This window comes from Ptychodera flava, chromosome 16, assembly GCF_041260155.1.
Source record: "Ptychodera flava strain L36383 chromosome 16, AS_Pfla_20210202, whole genome shotgun sequence".
Classification (NCBI taxonomy): domain Eukaryota; kingdom Metazoa; phylum Hemichordata; class Enteropneusta; family Ptychoderidae; genus Ptychodera; species Ptychodera flava.
In genome coordinates, this window is record NC_091943.1 from 13,328,839 (window position 1) to 13,344,102 (window position 15,264).

The following is a 15,264-nucleotide window of genomic DNA, read 5'->3' on the forward strand; positions in this document are numbered from 1 at the left end:
AGCTTATTTCATGAGCTCACTTGTACACCGCTACCATTTCTCCAGACAGGCAGTAAGTATCACATTGTCACATGAGATTTCAACAAATCTTTAGAAGACGAGAATGATCAGGATGCCATATAACTCAAGAGCTCTTGGAATCAATTTCACGATTTTTGGAAATTTGCATCAGCCCTGCACCAATAGGACTACTACGTATGAGATTTTTGCATCTGAGGAAATTTTCTTGGAGTCTGCTGCATGTGAATTAAGCAAAGAGGGGGCACTGTGATGGAGGAACTGATGATACACTGAAGTTCTTCCAGTCTCTCTATAATTCTCACACAATCAGGTAAACACATCCCTTCTTCCGAGTTCTCTCGTACATTGAACAATTTGCAAATTTTGACACCATTCATTCACAAAGAGGCCATAGCTCGGTGTCTTGTCTAAAATAAGGCTTTATTTACCCGTACAATACACAGATAGACAACATGAATGAAGGATTCGTCCTCAACTTAACCAATGATTACGTTACACATGATCAGAAAACGAAACCCACCGACCCCCTTCTACTACACACTAGAATACAGCAAGGAAAAAAACAGCTACAATAACTATTTTCCATTTATTTCTTGGGAGGGGAGAAAAAATGATACAGAAAATATCTATGAAGCAAAACGAAAATTTCAAATTTCCAAATACATATTTTCTTTAAAAATAATACTGTGTAGACAGAATGAGTCACAACTATTCTGGAACAGACACAGAAAACATGAGAAGTATGGTCAATAAAGCTGGGAAAGTGCAAAGAAATTTATGTCATTTTGCATGTTTTCAAATTTTTTAATATTTTTTTTATATCACCACACACCAAAAAAAACAATACAAAGATAAGTCACATTCCCCCCAGCTGTGATTTATTTTTCTTTGAAACAAGTTGCTTATTTACAATGCCTACAAAAATACTAATCTTCCACAGAGTTCAGAAAAATTCTCACCATTTCAATTTCAAATCTTGGATATCACTCAGCATTTTAATTTAAAAAAAAAGGATTTTCTGAGTTGAATTTTCTTTGTCTGTTCCTTTAGAAATTATCCTTGACAAGCTCTGTAATTGTCAAATCAATATATAGATCATCAAAAAAATGTTTCAGTTCACAATATTTGCAAGTTGCTCTTTTTTCATTCCCCCAATCCTTAGAAAAAAAAAGATGCTTTTTCTCCTATAGGCTGTACCACCAACATAATGTTACAAAGATCCAGTACATTACATGTACATCAAGTATCATATGGCACTGCACTACCGTGTCTCTGACACTCTTCCTTACTTCTGGTATTACTTCAACCATGGACATAAAAATGTTGTCTCTTGCATGTTTTGATTAGTTGTTGGCAAATTGGCTAGACGTTAAGCCCAAATCTGGAACCATGGAGTAGCTTGGCGTTGTCATTTTGTTGACTGTTACATCTTATCATGGATTTCCTTTGATATCATTGGTGTTGTTTGCAACCAAGTCATATTAAAGCCATGAATAAAAGGCACTTTCTGATTGGCCAATTTTCTTCTGATGTCACTTATGCAAATACTGTATTGTGTGATTGGTTGATTTTCATGCATTGTTTCAAAGTCTGATTCTGATTGGACATTAACCTGTAAACTTGGTGGTTGTCCACAGCTGTCCTGAAAGGTTGTCTGTTATTGGTCCATTTCTTTATATTTCGTTAGACCATGGCCTTACATCTTCTGACAAAGTTTGGTCAGCTCAAGGTGTACTGCTTTAAAGCAGTACAAATTGAGTAAATAGTGGCACAGGGCAAATAACATCAATGATAGATATTGATTGAACAGACAAAATGTAACAGCCAATTTCATTGGCTTCACAGAAACTCCAAAAATCTCTCAGATGATTTGATTGGCTGACAACTGAAAAACTTGTAAAGAACAGTTCAGAGATACTGTAGGCATAGAAAGCATTTACAAACAGCAAGGCCATCTAATCTACATCGCATACTAACATATACTTTTCAATTACAACTGCAGCATATAATATCTTTCATTTTTTTGTCTTCCATTTTTTTCAAGTATTTTATCTCTTTTTATAATATTACTGTTGAACATATTTTTCTAATAAAGTACTACAGCTTATTTCAAAGATTTACTAAAGAGCTGATTTTAAAGTAAAAAAAACAGACTCAAAGAAACTGGCTCCTATTTCTTGTCACTATAACAACCAAGCCAGTTTGAGGAGTCCTTTTGAGACGAACGATTTGCCAAAAAAAAGAGTGCTGTGGTGTCATGATGTACCGCAAAAAGTTCAAGAAATGATTTTGCAAGTGACATACTGAAGTTCACAGTCTTGGGATAGCTAGAAGGGTTGACTTCACAATCACGGGTACAGGACGCCCAATGAAAACCTTTTGTTACCGTTGTCCGGGTTCTGGCATGGTTTCAGTTTTACTGGACTCAACAAGATGCAAGCAAAGACCTGACTGGACACCATGCACTCCACAGTTCAAATCTGAAGCTAGATTCTGGTCACTTTACAGATTGATATCCGCAAACACAATGGAAATACAATGTATGTTTTTTATCACCAGCAGAGTAAAGTAAACATACTTAGCATTCAGTGACACTCACATTTTAACATTTGAACAATTCTGTCATTTTATAGGGCCTTCATTAAACTTGTTACAGCTGTCAACAAATGATTGAAGTGAATGAAATTCAGAAAGTTTCCATGGTCAGTGAAATCATCAAATCATGCATACTTTTGACAGTACTACATTAGATGGATAGGAATAGAGTTATGTTATCATGACTGCAGAGATTGACGGCTATTTGTTCTTATCCACGCCGGAGGAACCTAGGTACAGTGCACAGTGAGTCTGTTCCTTGAGAAATGACAGTCCTGTCTAGCATTGGTTGTACTATCAGACTGAAAGATCCATCTCTCGGGGGCTCTCCCTATGCTCCCCCTCTTGTGTGCAGAGCGTAGAGAGTGATCTTGAACGACGGATCTTTCAGTCTAGCGTAATATATGAGTAATGAACTTAGCTGAATTTACAGCTGACATTAATGAAACTTTTTTCAGTGTATTTTTGCTAAGATGCCAAACCCTGACCACTTAAGGTAGAATGTGCCTTGGGGACAGATATTTAAACTCTTAATTTTAATTTCATACTTTCCTGGTTCATCATTTGTGAGGCTCATTTTTGTGGTCTCAGAGTAATAAAGATTTTCATAGTCTTAGCTTTTTGAAAAGTTAACAAAAGGATGGCGGCCACTTTGAATTTTAAATTCCAGTAAATTTTACGCACTAATTTGTTTCTCTAGCACAAACTATGCATGGTGACCCCTGATTTTTATCTCAATTTGGTAAGGGAAAGGTTGAAAGTTTAAGTCTTTCATTTTCGAGGCGCATACTACCTTAACCACTGAGCCAAAGACTGCCTACTGAACCCGTATGTACGACCACTTACACTGACCCTAACCGCCGAACCCACTGGTGTTTCAAACGTGCACTGTTCTTCACAGCTGAATCTGTTTGGTGGGGCATCTAAGCCATTTGTACAGTGAACCCAGATGGTATGACCAATGCACCCCAGGGGTCTTACAGCACTGTTAGCTGTCTTTTTTTGCATTTTTGTTAGATGGTGCGAATATACGCAACTTTAATATAAAAAAAAACCTTACCATAAGTGTGACCACACAATGTTTTTCAAACACTGGTGACCAGTGTAACTTCGATTTTAACAACTGTGTAATTTTCAAGTTGCGACTCAAATATAGCCTCCCACAATACTCAAATAAGCATCTGAGACTGAAATAGTGACATTTTCAAAGAAAGTGTGGCCTAATCAGGGAATCCAAATCATGTCTCCGAAGATTAGATGGTATAATTTTGGCGCGTAAAATGCAAAAAGATGCAGCTAACAGTGTGTTAACCACTGAACCCACTAAATGAATACCTTCGTAGGACAACTAAGGCCAACAGAAAAACCTGCTCCAAACCAAATGAACCTGTTTGCCAGGACCCTGAGCCCCACTGTAACCACTGAACCCACAGTGGTCACATAAGATAAGACAAGCCAGAATTTAAATCAAAGCCTGTTTACATCAGAAACGCAGCAAAATCAATCAACTAACATTGTCGCTTGCAAAGCTCAGAAAAAGACCACCAGAAAGTAAAACCCTACCACAGAGCACGGGAACAAAAAGGCATTTCAGCTGCATATGTAAACAATCACTATACAAAGCTAAGAGCTGCAAGATAATCTGTAGTAGCATTTAACACTTATAGTACTGACACAGTGCAAAATAGTCTTGGTTGTTGTGCAACTGTCAGGGAAAAAAGATTATACAATCACTAATTGTATGAAAGTGTGGAAATTTTTGCATTTCAAACGAATAAAGATTCAGTTCATTGACTTACACTTGTTAAAAGAATACATTGTCTCAGGTTTGAAGCAACTACGCCAAGGTCAAAATTTTGCATGCATTCATATGCAAATATTTCATCCCAACAAAATTTTTGAATGTATTCATATGCAAATATCTAATCGCAACAATATTGCAAAAAATATTTACATATGAATAGTCTTCCTTCTGACCTTAGATTACATATGCTATACATTATTTGTCATATTTGAACATCACAAAACCTTTGCCTTTCATACTCTCTGCATTTTAAATATTTTTTGTGTGTAGTATATATGTGAAGATTTTGAGTAGGGGTCTATACAAACGATTTTTATATTACATCAAACAACACCGGAATCATGACATAAGATCAACAGTAATGTTTCTAAATATCAGTCAATGAAAACAGAAACAAAGAAAAAAATAAAAATGTGCAATCATAATTTGAACAGTGTGGGAGTTCATAAATTGTGACACAGTCGTGGTGTTTGCCATGGTTCTGTCTCCTGTTCAAGTTCATTCTCCAAACAAAATGTGAATTTTTTGTCACTGTGATGAAAGTTGGCACTATATCAATAGGTAATAGTAACCTTTCTTATACTGGAAAAGAAAACACTTCCAACTTTGGAAATCAATTGACCACTAGTTATACTCTACTAACATGAAAGATTGTCATCAAAATGTTCAATATTTCAAAACCAGTAACCTCGCAATATATGACAGACATAAAAGTGAGGAAATTTTCAATGATGCAATACGAGGTCACTTCAGTGTACATCTGTGCATCACTTAACTTGTAGGAGGTGAGCTACAACTTGGGATTGTAACACTGGAGGCCCTAATGCACAAACAATTTGTGAACAGCAAAGAATTTCCATAGGTTTCAAGTGAGCTTTCAGAAATTATGCAACTTTTGCAACGCGATTCCTTGAAAATTAAATCCTTCACCCCTCTTCCTTTACATGGTCAAAACCACATCAGTAACTTCAATGGCAGCTTAATCAAAGATGAGGAGCACAAAGATAAAAATAGACTTTGCTACATTTTATCAAGTGTTATGAGTCACACACGTTATTTCAGGAAACCTTTTCATTACTCTATCTCAAGAGCTAAGTGTCATGTTAAACATACCCTTTCTGTTCTTATCAAGTGCTGAGTCACATTATATCAGACAATTGTTACATTGTATCAAGTGCTACATGCCACATTTTCTGAAATCTTTATCTTGTTACAATGTATCAAATGCTATGTGTTACATTATTTCAGACACCATTTTGGTTACATTGTATCAAATGTTCTGTACCACATTTTCCAAACACTTTTGTTCTGTTACATTTTAACAAGAACCATTTTGGTTACATTCTATCAAATGTTATGTTATCATATTTTCAAGACACTTTTTTTCTGTTACATTGTACCAAGAACTATGTGCCACATTGGTACAGCACTGAATGTAATAACAGTCCAGGTTATAAATTTGATACACAAACACCAATCTCCTGAGAAGAGAGACATACTTACAAGAGAGAAAGAAATTTTGCAAATTGTTTGAACCACACATGATGCACTAAACATTTAATCTCTCCCCCAGTGGAAATACATGAGAATACATATGAACACTATTTGAACTACCTACAGGATAGACCACAGTGCTGCAGTAAAAAGAAATCGAAAAAACTTTATTGTACATGAATCTGCAGGTAAAGTGTGCCTCGAGACTAGGTTTTCTGAAAAGGAGTCTTAAAATTTCATTTGTTGAGATTTAAAGCTTAAGATCACTCTGAATAGTAAAACACGTACGCCAGTGTTTACCATTCATTTTTGTAAAAATCAACATATTTTCCTCTAAGAAGGTAAAACAGGGAGCAGCCACAATTTTGAATTCAAAATACTAGTATATGGTAAATTAACAAAGTTTGATTTTCCAATGCATGATATCCTAAATTTTTCTCTCTTCAAAAGGAATTCTTTGAGCATGCGACTTGATGTAGTTTAGAGGCATGTTTTTACCTTAACAGATACATGGAACCAAAAATAATCTCATTTTTATCTTTCCATTTTTCTCCCGCCACTGTGTTCTTCTAAAAACTCTTGACACGTTCAAACTCTGAGTCAATGTTAATTGTGAAGGTGAATGACCTCTCCCTGAAGAAAGAAAGACAAGACTGAACAGGTAGATTGGAATATTTCACAAGAAACTCAGGCACTTCATGTATCTACACAATAGCAGAGCAGTGGCAAATCAAAGCTTGCTACCACAAAATTTCTCATTCAAAGTTTTCAACATCAGAAGAAAATACGAAAAACATCACCCAAAATTATGATTATCTATATTCATTACCACTTCAGCACAGAACACTTTTCTGTTTGTTGTCCAATGCCTGGATTTATAATGTACTACACACAGCCAGAAACTCATTGAGATGTTTTGTTGTTTTACGACTTTGACATATACTTTCTTTTACAGAAAATTGCTTGAAAAAAGTAGTTTCTTTCTATATATCAAGTGATAGAAAGCATCCCGTACTGAATGGCTTTAAAAATGCACTTTTCTAATCTCTACAGCACTGCTTCTAAACTATACTATATGTCCTGCATCTTCTGAAACTGAGATTTTAATTCCACTTTTGTAAATGTACTGGAAAATCAGACTACTGACACATCAGACTATTGACCATGACACCCTATTCACTAGTTTTCCTAGCAAAAGAAACTTTTTTGTTCACAGTAGAAGTACTGCAGACTTGAAAGACTTGTCCACAGAAAGCTTAACACAAGATTTGTGGGTAAAGGTAAGCTCAAGGAAAGGTACGAAGAAAGTTTAGTTTTAACCCTTCCACCACCCAACTTTGGTCCAACCCTGTTCTTGTCTATGGGGAAAGCTGGACCTCTCTACATGAACATGGGGGTGAAAGGGTTGAGTTATGGCACTGCATTTCACCATGGCTTAAAGCCTTCAATGTTCTAGAACAGTATTGTAACTGAGAGATTTGATTAATATGGTAATGAAGAACAAAAAAATACAAAGAGAGAAACACAATAAGAGAGATATATTTTAGTTGTTGCTTGGGGCCTCCAGCATCTCCATCAAGAATGTGTCAATCGGCGTGTCTCCGATCAACTTGAAGAAGAACAAATGTTCCAGACATTTGAGACCAATAGATCGTAGTGCTGGTAGGCGGAGGAGCAGTTTGGCAAATCGGCCAGGTTCATCTGGGTAAGTTTTCCGGCAATACTCCTCTAACGAAGCGTAGACTTTCTCACGTAATTCTTCGACTTTTTGGATGGCTCCCAGATTCTTGGCATCTAGGTAAAACAGCAGAAACAACATGCATTAACTTGCTGAGTGCTGTAATATTTTCCCACCAAATTCTAGTGCAACATTTTACCAATTTCAATGAATTTTTCTGTAATTTTTTTGATAATTTTGGACCAAAAGGACATCAAATTCATTGACTACAGTTTTTTATCAAAATTTTGGCAAAAATCTGGAAAAAACTGACTGAGGTATACTTTTATAACGGCAACAAAAATTGACTTTGGCGCTCAAAGGGTTAACCGTATCTTTACCTTTCTATACTTTCCACTAAACTTTGTACAAGAGTTTGGTTTAAATTGTATACAGGCAGATAAAGATGAAAGGAATCCACATTAGATGTAAACAGGAATATATATGTCACCGGTCAGAACATTCTGTAACTATACTAGTAACAGTGGCAGCTTCTATACTCATGTTTCATTGGTGAAAAACACACTTGTAGAGTATCCTTGATGCCCATACGGCATGCTGGTGATGCAGCTTTCTTTGATGGAGGAAAATTTTTGTATTGTACAAGGCTGACGCACAGAAATTTTAAATTGTCTTCTTTTGAAAAGAAGCTAAGATATAACGTCCAAAAGGCACGGAGTGCCTAGCAGATAAATTTCCCTACCAAGGTGGAACGTAGGTATTTGCTCAATGCAAGATGCTTACCAGGATTGAACAATACAATTGCTCGGAGACAGCCAAGCTCTGTTTTATCCATCTTCATTTCTCTCATCTTGGCGACTAGCTCCGTGAGCACGCGGTCGAAGATGGTACCGACGCCAGCACTGTGGGCGCTGTTTCGGTGAACATGAAGACCAGTGGCCAGTAAGATGCCGTCTCGGACAGCAATTGAACGGTGTGAAAACGCAGCAATTAGTAGCTCATTCCATCCTGACCAAACAAAATGACATGCAAACATGAGTTATTACACTGAAAAGATGGGATTTTAACTGCAGTCACTTTCAATGAATGCATCTTTTTTGAACAGGAGTGGTTACCTATTTACTGACTTGTTTCTGTTTTCCAGTTTCACATATTGATTTTGAGATGAAATGCAGCACAGCCATGCATGCAAAATAAACATTTGTGTAAGCCTGAACTTTTGTGCACCTTCACTGACCATACGGCAACCATCAACTATTTGATACCAAAACTGCCAACTTCACAAATCTTGCTTTGTGTAAAGATTCCACATTTTGTGAATGGCGCCATGAAATTGAAAGACCAGATAGAACCAGTTAAATGAGCTATTGACACAGTCATTGTACCATAACAAGTTCATGATACACTTCAGGTGATATTTCTATCACAGGCAACAACACATGTTATCAGTCATGCAGAACAGGGCAAACCACAGCCCTGTGGTCACGGCCATAAATCATGTCAGTGGTTTTGGTATAACAGGTTGTTTTGAAGGCTCTTTGTCACTGTGGATGGTAGGTATTGCTAGATACTAGATCATGCAACACTTGATCACAGGCACAAACAATGTGCAAAGTCGTAGACAAATATTCGTTTTACGGCGCCACTCACCTGCTCTAAGAAGGATGACCTGGTCATCTAAAGGTAGTTCTGTGAAGTGTGGAATTCTCTTTGCCCATTCTACCAGCGTGAACAGCTGTTTGTCTGCGGCCTGGCATATATTGGTCACTGGATCGTTCTGCAAAATGAGTCACACTTCGTGTTAGAAAATTCACCCTGGCACAGGGGAAATCATGAAAGTATCACAAAGACATGACCGTTTTATAAGTGATTACCAAAATTTATTTATAAGTGATTATCAAATACGGTTTCATAGAGACCATGGTACTGCTGATGACAAAAACTGCGAGGACATTTTTCCACAAACAGAAAGTGTTAAGAGATGTTTCAGTTTCCCTCTTGGACTTGAATGCTGATCCTGACACACCCTGGATCATTTTGGGCTTTTGTCTGGAATCGGGTGAAATTTTGCCAAATTTTCAACAAGGGGTTATGATGGCGATGGGCATAATTGAGAATGTTATCATGACATAAAACGAATATGGAACCTTGAAAATGCAGGGATAGAAATACTTTTTTATTTCTCGTGGCAAAAGTTTGCCACTGGATATAAAATCAGGTGGCAATTATGAAAAATCTGGTGGCAGTTTAACACATGTGATCGGTATAATACAACATCTTGTCATTGCCACATACTCATTCTAATTTATAAATTCTTGAAAATATGGTGAGTACACGTCACAAAAAATCAACCTATACTGCAGGCCTCGACAAAATTTTTTCAAACTTACTAATCGTGGGACACGTGAATTTCATTTTTACTTGCCCGAGAGGAAAAATTACTTGCCCTAAATTTCTAATAACTGTACTAGTAATTTGTAACAGAGAGCAAGAGTTTGGCCATATGAAGTGAATTCAAAGAGGGAAAACACAGATTCAAACATGAACTACATTCTTGTTAAAATGAAGGACTATTACCAAATCTGAAATGTCGCAGAAGAAATGTGAGAATACTTTAGTTTTTTACTGTAGATTTGGCCATCTAGAAAACATCTTTGAATTTGGAATTTTTCCACAACCTAATCCAAATTAAAATCTTTGCATAAGAGTAATAAGATTGTGTGATTTACAATGTGCATGGCTGGCTGCTGCTCTTTATTATCAAGCTGAGATCACAAACAACTGCTCTGCCAGTGTTTATCTGCCAATGCATATGCACATGTACATCTGCAACCCTTTTACCTGTTTACATGTTTACTCACTGAGCACAGCCGTCTTTCAAAGTTTTATTTTGATAAATGTATTCGTCAAGAGAGCAGATTCAAGTTTCGTTTTCGTTATACTCTTCAGTGCAGATTTGTTTTCTGTAAGTGAGAGCCGATCCCTAACAACCAAGGTCACGTAATTTGAAACTTAACTGTCTGCATCTCACGCAATATGTAGCTGCAATATGTGGCCTCCTTGGTCGACTGAGCCCGTTTCGACTAGGATGTAAACTTGTACTTTTTCAACTAAGGGTTGATTTACGTTGAACAGTAAGCATTGCCAAGATCCATGGCTTCGAATAAGTTAACATCCATTTACCAAGCACATGGTGCAATTACACTATCGCGTGAAGCCGATCGACTGTCATACGACTCATACACTTGCACAAAGAGAATGGCAACCACTGTCAAAAGCATGCCACTTTACGGCACACATACAAAACAGTGAGTTCACTCCATGTCGTCGGAGAGAACATGTCGCAAAACTCTATTTTTACGACTTTTTGTGTTTTACAACAGCAAGAATGATTATTTTGCGATGTCGGGCGGATTTTCAAGGGTTTTCAGAAAAAAACTTCTGAGAGTTGAAGGACTTACAATGATTGTAGGCGTTCGTGTACAGACCTAATGAAATACGTTTTCAAGCTTGAATTGTCCAGAGCTTAGATAAATCAACCGTTGGTGCACTTGCCCGTCGGACGGGAAGCATATTGATTTTACTTGCCCGAACGCAAAATTCACTAGCCACGGGCGTCGGGCGATAGGAATTTTTGAGCCCTGTACTGGCTGATGAATTGCAAGTATTTATTGTTATTTAATTCATGCAGGCTGCAGTTTGGCTTTGTTTTCAAAATGTCACAACATGCTTTTATCTTGTGCCATATGACTGCATATGCGGCTATCACAGAGGGCAACAACATGTCAAGTGTACAAAAGCTGCTGTCATCGATATGGAGATTAGCCAATCACAAGTTTGGATTCACCCTGTGTTTTCATTCATGCCAAATGTCGCAATTAGTTTGGGTTTTTTTTTGCTAATGAGTTTTTCCGTCGTCAGACAACGCGTGTTCCTTCAGTGTTCCTTCATTCAAGCCGTAGGATCGATGACATGATGACCCAAAATTTAGTGGCAGAAAAATACCACCAGAAAAAAATTTTGGTGGCAGATTGACAGTTTTTGGTGGCAAATGCCACCATTGCCACCGATTATTTCGATCACTGAAATGTTATCACTTGAGACAGAACATAATGGTATGTCACTCAGTAAGTGATGCTACCCACAATTCTCCTTGATTCAAACACACTGAAATTGCTCATTGAACTGAAGCAGATTTCTTCTGTACACAGAACAGCTTGGTCCATATTTCTAAATTCTAACAGCATTGTATCGATAATCATATCCCTCTGATATCCCTGTTTGAATAATGAGAAGATCAACACCTTTTCCGTGGAGGAGATAGCAATTTTGTAATTTTGTCAACAGATAATTTTGACAGCCAGACAAAATGTTTTCAAGGAAACAAAGGCAATAAGCTACACTTGTGTTGGCAAAAGAAAGGATATTGATTTTTTCTTAGTTGTCTATTGCAAAGGAAATTTATGTGCTACACAGATGGTAAGATGACACCCTCTCTGTTGATGACAATTTTACCTTGAAAACTGTATAATTTATAGCACCTACAAACATTAACTTTTAATTCAATTTACCCTTGAATATGTAGCATAATTGATTATTTTGGAGCATCCTTTCAACAAATAATCTTGAAACTAAATTTTACAGTTTTTAATCGTTCAAAAGTGAATAAAAATGAATGAACTTTCAGCAAACAATACTGAGTGCACAAATCACACAGCATTGTGGGTAACCTCGCTGTGCGTAAGATATCACAGTTGGCCAGTGTTCAAGCAAAGCAAACACTACTTCAGCTGACATGGGTGTTTGACTATATTTTATTATTGTCAGCTTACTTTCAGCAGAACGTTTACATGGCCAAGATCCCCACTGGGATACAACTTCAAACCAGGTAGAACCCTTTCACCACCATGGTTTGGCCCAAACCCATCGTTATCATTGGTGACAGTAGACCCTGTTTACAGGGCACTGGGTGTGAACAGTTTAACCCGATCACCACCAGAATTTGTTACATCCCCACTGTAAAAAATACGGCACAAGGACCATCATTCGGGGGAAAAGGATTTGAATGTAACAATAGGTAACATAAAAAAATTAAAACTGATGCAGATGAGATGCCACATCAAGTTCAACCACAGACGCTTGTCATTCTAGCAGGTATTGTTTTGCCAGGCCACAAGTGAGTGAGTTTTGACCTTGAAAGCATTACTGATATTTTTGAGATTTCTGAACTTTCAGTAGATCGAGGGAAAGCTGAAAGAGTACTGCTACAACTTACAGGAGTATCCACGTAGGTATCTGTTTTGGGTTCTACCGCCAACTCTGCTTCCAGTATCTTTTCAACGGGCATGTCATTGTTGGCGTTACTCGTACTCTCAACCTCACCGTCGCCACCGGCTTTGTCTTTGCGCTGACGTTCCTCCTGTACGGCTGTAACAGAACACACAGCTGCTTTGTCATAAGCATCAAAACTTCCAGGGATTCAATTTGCCAAGAGATGTGAAATGTGTTTCGGGGTGGGGGGGGATGATATATTTACAATTTCTAACAAACTGACTACAAAACTGTTGGGGACTCATTTGCCGAGGGACCAAAGGTATGTTCAAAGGGTGGGGATGATATTCGAAAGTTCTGACAAACCTACAAAATTTCTGAGTTTTATTTGTCGAGGGACCAGAGAAGTGTTTAGCGCCAGGGAATCACCTATACCTTCCCACCAACCTACTACAGATTTGCTGTGTGTTCAAATATACTGCTAAATAATTCCAGCAATTTTCTGTATGATATTGTAATATTTTTAAGACTCTTCAGATCTATTTTGTGTATTGAAAAGATTAATACTGACAGAACCATGGGTGTATTTACAAAGTTACACTGCAACCAGTTTTTTTCAGTGAGAATATTGTTCAATGTTAGCTTTCACAAATACCAGTTGAGTCTAAAATCAATCATGGAATATGCGAAATGAAATGCCAGCTAATTTTAACAAAAATTATGATTTGCCTGCACCACCTTGAAAGTTTAGAGGATACAGCTGAAGGGAAATCATGGCTTTTTTTTTCCTCATATCAAAGCCTACATATACCTGTAAGACAATTCAAACATACACTTAGACATTTACGCTACCACCTGCGTCAATTATGGCATTTTTCTCACATGCACCCACTCTAACCAATCAGGATAAAGCATCCCCGGAGACAGAATGGCATTCTATTCTTGTTCACCGACATTTATCAAAATCAATCAGTTTGGACAGAAAAAGAATCTTTCACATTTTTCTAAATATGTGCGAAAATGTCGAATAATTTGACTGATGATCACGACTCCTAGATGGATTTTCAGTTACTTCAATAATTGATAAGAAGAATTTAGTTTCAATTTCAATAATTCTGATTAATTTTCAGTAGGTAATCCATGGCCTTTTCCTCATTTAAGTTATAGAAGTAAAGAATTCTGACTTTCCATGATAGCTAGCTAATGCAATTTAAAATGGCTTCATTTATGCTTTTGAAACACATTGTGGACAACGCTGTATCACTGTGGTGGACAAAGAAACTATAGCACCACTGAAGTTGGAAATTCTAGTGATGAGTTTAAAGTGGAACATGTCTCGGGGACAGAAATTTGGGCTTTCAATTGTATAAATGCTTTTCTGATCTACCACTTGTTGGGGCTCATTTTAAAGCTCTTGGAGAAAGAAAACTTTTAACTGTCTTAGTTTTTTGAAAATAGAAAATTTTTATTTTTCACCATAGAGTTAACACAGGGAGGGTGGCCATTTTGAATTTCAAAGTATCAGGAAATCGCTAGTGATTTGTCTCTCTAGTACCTAAGTTTGTTCAGTGACCCCGATTTTTATTTTTTCTTTGGTAAGAGAATGGTTGAAAGTTTCATTTAGGAAAGTTTGAGCAAAAGTTAAAATCTCTCACTTTCGAGGCGCATATTACCTTAACTGAATGTTTCTCAAAGTCACCCCAAGCATTACTGATGTGGCAAGGTGAATAAATGGAACAGTTGGATGGGTTTCAGTGTGATATGAGATTTCACCTCGATATCCCAATGACTGGACAAATGAATCTTCAATTCGTGCGAATATGACTTGGAAAATATCTCTTCATGCGTGACTTACGCAAAGAAAGAACTTCAATGCAATCCCCACCATACACCGTATATTCAGAAATGGCTGAAAATTCATGGCTATTTTGTACTACAATGTATACCAAGCTCGCTATCATTTGAAATAGAATCTAAAACAAGTCATCGTTGATGACACAGTCCCCGCTTGTCCATTTTGTCATAATCTTTGGTGTCTAGGTAGCTGTGGAATGACATTGATGCAACGGGTGCATCAGGCCTGTGACTTGCATAATAAAGTAATCTGAGGAACGTTCAATAAAAGACTCATCTCTGCCGGTGTTGACCACTAAAGGAACTTTTGATTACATCACACATAACGATGCCCTCACTGCCTCTAGTGTCATGACAGCACATACTATACACATGGTTTGGTGGAATTTTCGAAATGGTATGGGATCGGGTATGTTGTTGTAATCAGCCATTTCGGATCATATAATAAAACAAATTAATGTGCACAAGAATGCAGCCATATCACGTTTAAACAAAATCAGTCCATTGAAGGACAGTTACCTATGTTTATAAAATTGAAATCAAATGG

The 15,264-nt window shown here is 37.2% G+C and overlaps 1 protein-coding gene across 4 annotated transcripts in view; it reads right to left on the minus strand.

Annotated features, from left to right (window-relative positions):
• Window positions 1–422: 422 nt before the first annotated feature.
• LOC139114057 (retinoic acid receptor RXR-alpha-B-like) overlaps window positions 423–15,264 on the minus strand; it is a 103,711-nt gene continuing 88,869 nt past the window's right edge. For 2 of the 4 annotated variants that reach the window (XM_070675549.1, XM_070675547.1), the window contains exons 4-7: window positions 12,868–13,037; window positions 9,243–9,369; window positions 8,376–8,600; window positions 423–7,708 (exon numbers count right to left, since the gene is read on the minus strand). In XM_070675549.1, the coding sequence (XP_070531650.1) occupies window positions 7,458–7,708; window positions 8,376–8,600; window positions 9,243–9,369; window positions 12,868–13,037 (773 nt within the window). In that variant the 3' untranslated portion in view covers window positions 423–7,457. The remainder of the gene's footprint in view (window positions 7,709–8,375; window positions 8,601–9,242; window positions 9,370–12,867; window positions 13,038–15,264) is intronic. The other 2 variants (XM_070675551.1, XM_070675548.1) reach the window with 1 other exon arrangement.